The 6,000-nt window shown below is 34.4% G+C and overlaps 1 protein-coding gene across 1 annotated transcript; it reads left to right on the top strand.

Annotated features, from left to right (window-relative positions):
• Nucleotides 1-331: 331 nt before the first annotated feature.
• Nucleotides 332-2,693, top strand: LOC137831453 (transcription factor DIVARICATA). The gene is made up of 2 exons (XM_068639135.2): nt 332-1,493; nt 1,867-2,693. The coding sequence occupies exons 1-2, from the start codon at nt 1,066-1,068 to the stop codon at nt 2,381-2,383; spliced, it is 945 nt and encodes a 314-aa protein (XP_068495236.1). The 5' UTR covers nt 332-1,065; the 3' UTR covers nt 2,384-2,693.
• The last annotated feature ends 3,307 nt before the right edge of the window (nt 2,694-6,000 follow it).

Raw genomic sequence — 6,000 nt, 5'->3', positions numbered from 1 at the left:
GTGTGCATTATAATAAGAGGGAACTTTTTATATGGTTGCAGGATCCACACACACACATAGCACCCAATCACAGCTCACCACCTTCAGCCACTGCTTTTTGGTTCTCTCTCCCTTGGTGCTTCTCCTTTCAGGAGAGAGTGCCAAAGCTTGTTTTAAGATTCATTCTTTCAAGCTTCACCACTTTGCTTTTTCTGCTTCCATATAATTTCCCTCTTTTCCATTTGGGGGGGCTCCTATTCCGTTTTTGTGCTAAGTTTCTTTTCAATATTTCTTTCTCTTTTCTTTGTAGCTCAGCATCAAGGAAAAGGATTTTAAAAAAAAAAAAAAAAAAGAGTTTTGTTTTGTGTTTTTTTAAACAAGCTTTTCTTCTTTTTCTTCCACCACCCTCTTCCCTCATAAATTCAGAGTCTTTCTGCTCTTTCCTAATTGGGTCTGTACATTCATTGTCTCAGGCTGCACCCCTTTTGCTGTTCCTTGGCTTCTGATTGCTTTCCCAATTGGGGTAAACTCAAATTGAAGTGCAGAAAGAGTTGTCAGATTTTTCCGCTCTGAAAGTTGTCATTTTTGTTGTGTTGGGATTTGTTTTTTGTCTGGAATTTTGCTGTGTCTCAGTTCCAGTTTTTGGTATGAGGGAGGGATGTTCATTGGGTTTAGATCTCATCATAAATGTTTCTAGGGTTTTCCTTTGGACCAATTAGGTAATAATCTTGAACCTCAATTTGGAGCATTCCCTTTGATTTTTTTACAAAGTGGGTCTTTTGTAGATTCCTGAAGAGCACACCTCCTTTCCTACACATAAAAAAGGCTATTCTGATTCCTTTCAAAAAATGCTTGTTGATTTATCCTTGATAGTGTTGTGGTAAAACCTCCACCTCTGCTTCTCAGATATCTCCCTCTCTCTCCTGCTCTGAATCAACCCTGCTTCCCATAAAATTGTGTAATCTTTCAAGTAAAATCCACAGACACATACCCACACCAAACCAAAAAACCATCTTGAATTGGCTCAAACCTTGTTCTTGATGCTCCCATAGTTTGCGTGTTTCCTTGTGTTGTGACTTTGGTGTCATGAAGTGGGAAATGGAGATCCTCCCTCCTGCCTCACCTTACATGTACAACTCCAATTGGCTTATGGATGATAACAGGAACAACACCAAATGGACCCCTGCAGAGAACAAGCTGTTTGAGAATGCTCTTGCTGTTTATGACAAGGACACCCCGGATCGGTGGCACAAGGTGGCTGAGATGATACCAGGAAAGACAGTTATGGATGTGGTGAAGCAGTACAAGGAATTGGAAGCAGATGTTAGTGACATAGAAGCTGGCTTGATCCCGATTCCAGGCTACAGTACCACCACCTCACCCTTCACCCTAGACTGGGTGAATACTCCTGGCTACGATGGCTTCAAAGGCATCACTGCTAAGAGATCCTCCTCTGGCAGACCTCCTGAGCAGGAAAGGAAAAAAGGTGTGCCATGGACTGAAGAGGAACACAAGTGAGTCATCTTGTTGCTTATTCTTTATTATTACTGTTGCTTTTAAATTTTATTTCCATCTATGAATTTAGTTCTTGAAAATGGGAATTAGTTTGGCAAGAAAAATGATGTATACGAGTTCCGCAAGAATTAATGGATGTGGTTAAGTTTATGATGTACTTTATATGTGAACCTAGGAGTAGGAGCAATGATGCTGCCTACTTTGTTATCAGGAGTTGGATTTTTCTTATTTGTTTTAAGGTCATTATAGCCTTCATGAGGCAAGCTATGTGGGTGGTTAGTTAGGTCAAATAAATAAATTCTTGTGCTATTTATATGAGATGTTGAGTGTGAACTTGGAACTTGATTATGCTTTGTGAAAAATTCTCCACAGATTGTTTCTACTGGGGCTGAAGAAGTATGGCAAAGGTGATTGGAGAAACATTTCACGCAATTTTGTGATTACTCGAACGCCAACTCAAGTTGCTAGTCATGCGCAGAAGTACTTCATCAGGCAACTTTCAGGAGGCAAAGACAAGAGGAGGGCTAGCATCCATGACATAACAACAGTGAATCTCACGGAAACCTCCAGAACTTCTTCAGAAGACAGCAAAAGATCCACTTCACCCCGGCATTCTGTGATGCTCTCACACCAGCAGCCAATTTCCAGTGGTGCCTCATCAGGAATGAATTTCCAATGGAGGAATCAGTCAAATGCAGGAGTGGCCATGTCTCTGAATCCTGCACATGAACAAGTGTTCGTGTCCCCTTATGGCCTTAACTCATATGGGTTTAAGGTGCAGGGCCAAAATCTGCACAGAAGTTCTCTTCATGAGTCTTCTTACTTCGGACCTCAGACACCAAACATGGTTTTCCAAATGCAGCCCTCCCAACACTATTCCCATGCATGATGTGGTGGAGGTGGTTGTGTTGAATTATTTATGGCTAGAAACAGTGTCTTTTGCTCAGTGCACTCACTAGTACAGTGTCTGTGCCTTTTACCATGTTTTATGTGAATACCTTACATTAGACTATTAGTTAGTTATTGCCTTCTTGGTATATGAACTTGAAGGAAGGTGTTGAAATTTGTTTCTTCACCAACCTTACATTTGTGAAAGGTGAGAGCTGCTAGGCAAAAAGAAGTACCAAACTTTGGATTTTCGTTTAAGAATATTGGATTTGAAGCTAAGTTTAGAATGAAATGTTAACTTTAAACAGAAAGGGTCCCTTGTACTATGGCAAGCATTTATGTATGAACTGTTGATGGAAAATTGTATTTAAAGAGCAAAAAAATAGTAAGAAATTGAGAGATCCGTAATCTAGTACCTTAGCAATGGTTCTTCTAAGATAAGATTAAGATGCACGAACATATTTTACACAAAGTGAGATTCATGTGGATTAATTAGTTGTTTAATTAGAATAAACAGAGACATATGGTACAAGCGTGATTCATGTCGGATTAGATGGGTAATATATTCTTAACAAAGAATTTGGTCATGCACGATGTTGAGGCCACTGTTTGTGCACTGTTCACTGAGTAAATCCAAATAAAACATCATAGTCATTGTGATTCTATGTGTACGGACCCATTCTGTTTAACATAATTTTAAATACTTCACTGTTCTCCAAATCTTGCCTCAAATCGTTGATGCCATTTATGGAGACAACCTCAGCCTTTTTTATTTTTCCAAAAACAAATTTTAACCAGATATTATATTATATATTGTGTAACATGAACCATATTTTATTATCATGCTGTAGTTTCTCCCTGGATTATAATTAGATGGCCAAAATTTTATGATTAGATTTATATGTATGTTACTATTACATATCCTTACATAATAAATTTGAGTAAATCACATTATAGATATTGACAGTGGGATTTTAAAACTACCAAACATCCTCTTCATCAACCTTAGAACTTTAGCCAAAATCATTAATTTTATCTTATAAAGTCTATTGTACAAATACAGGGTAAACCTCCTTTCCAATGATATTCTGAACAAAACACATGCACAAAAATATCTCTAAAACATTTTGTATATTGTAATATAGGAAATGGTAATGGCATGGTTGAAAGCATCTTTAGTAAATATTTCATAATGACATTCTAAATAAAACATCTTAAAAATTTCATTGACTTTATGATAGTTTTATTTGGCTTTAATATATCATTTAACAGTACACATTTAATCGTTTATTATATACACAGAAACAAAAGGGTTCTGGATTCTCTCTCTGAAGAGAAAATTCATTGACCACATATTTATTTTCTTTGAGAATGAGAATGAAGAATCTTGCCATACTCATTCTTTTCCCTTTCCCAAAGAGTGCTTTGTGGAGATAATGAGAATAGTAAATAAATAAATAAATAAATAAATATGAATGATAAGTAAACATTGTGGCAGATAATCTTTGACATGAAAATGACTAAAGAAGTTGCTGATACAGTGTGTTTGTGGCTACCTTAAGTAAAGTCTAGATTTTAATATAATCTATTTTGAGGGTCTATTAGCACTTATTCTACTTGATTAGCTTTGCAAAGCTCAGATGATTCCAATATGTGTGCTCAATTGTACAAAGACACGCCTACAAACTTTCCTTGGAAGGAGAATCTACAAATTAATTAATTACACAATTGATTCACAACAACCAAGTAAAGAGAAAGGTGCAATAATTGAAATAGAAGCTTATGTGCATTTGATTAGAGATGCAAATCATCACTATAAGCTTTTTCTTCTTTGCAATAAGGTCATTTTGACCACATCTGCTCCACTTTCTACAAGCCTGCCTTTGGAAAATAGGATATGCCAAGACAAATTCCTTGCGCACAATTCCACTGTTTCTTTGTTTTGGACCAATCTCAGATCGATTTTTTTTTTCAAGATGTAAGCATATATGCTTCAATTTGTGCATAATGCAAAAGTCATGCAGGTGTGGACAAGTTTATTGGTCTGCAAAGTGTTTCGTCTGTTAATGACAAAGTGCTTCCTTCTCATAAAGGAGTGAATGATTGAATGTTGAACATAGCAATGGTGGTCTTCAGGGTACATTTTATAGGCCAAATTCATTTTCTATAAAGTTGACAGATGAATCTAAGTATATATTTATATCAGAATGAAAATTAAACTAGAACACTGAAGTAAATATCTGAAAATGTAAGATGGTCAAACTGAAAAATAAGTTAAATATGACATTCAAAGAAGTTGGTGTTACAAAAGCTTTTAAAAATATGGGTAAGTTAATTTAAATTTATAACATTTTTCTTATTTTTTTACCAAGTATTTATAGAAAAGTTTGAATTTTATCATGTTTTCCATAAAAATGAGAGGGGTGAAATTATGGAATCACATGAAGAGTGATGGAATACAATTCCACATGTAATTCTACCTGCATTAACCAAAGCTTTCTTTTGAAGAAAAAATGTGACCCTTTATGAAAAGTAGTACTTTCACTTTTTTGTTAACTTTATTGTCAATTATTCATAGAAATTCCAAAATTATTGATGCATTTTAAAACGACCCTTGTAACTTGTCCAAGGATATATATAAAATCTGGCTATTCAAGTATAATAAAAACAAGCATACCATGCATGAGGGTGTAAGCCTAAATGGTCCTGCTACTTGGTTTTGCTACAGTATGTGACAAGACTAACCACCATCCTTTACAAAAGGAAAACTTCCATTTTGCAAGTGGAATTAAAAAGCTCCTTCCCCACTTTATTCTTATTTTCCATCAACACTGCACTATAGTTATAGCCAAATTCACACAGTAACTTCAATTCTTTGTTTTTGGATTTTAATTATGGATGGACAATAAGTAATTAATTTAGTGGAGAAATAAAAAAAAACACAGAGTCAAACATTACCTACTACAGGGAAATTAATGATTCTCCTTTATTTGCACACATGGAAATTTCTTTGGTGGATATTTTTTACTAAATAATCTTTATATGCTAAGAAATAAAACCCATCTAGGTTGCTTTTGTTGATATATCTTTGTATAATGCATCATATTTGGTGTATATTTTCAATATTTATACTAACATTTTTGTTTTTATTAGAATATATATATAAATGTTATATATAGCACTCTTCTTTTGGAAATTATTTGGTGATATATGCCTATATATATTTCGGGTGTCTATCTTCCTAATCGATATCTATGTGATACATATTTCAACTTAAAAGGAAAAAAAAATTAATACCACTTAAATGCATACTATATGGGATTAATATAAATCGTAGAATCACCTAATAATTTATCTTTTTAATCTTTCTACTCTTTATTGAATTCTTCTTGAAAATATTTTTTTTTTGTGAACCACCCCTTTATTAAATTGATGATTGGAGAGTGACATACAATACAAGTTACATGAAAAACTTTTGGTATAAAGTGAAAAATTAGATCGATTAAACATGCATTTCATAAGTTTCACTTGTAGTGGTGTGGTTTTTAACAAACTTTAATCATAAAAATATGCTGAAAGATGTATGTTGGTAGCACTCATAGTTATTGTTGAATTAAT

Source organism: Phaseolus vulgaris, chromosome 6 (genome assembly GCF_051622355.1).
Source record: "Phaseolus vulgaris cultivar YP4 chromosome 6, ASM5162235v1, whole genome shotgun sequence".
NCBI classification, from domain to species: domain Eukaryota; kingdom Viridiplantae; phylum Streptophyta; class Magnoliopsida; order Fabales; family Fabaceae; genus Phaseolus; species Phaseolus vulgaris.
This window is presented reverse-complemented; position numbering and strand designations above follow the sequence as displayed.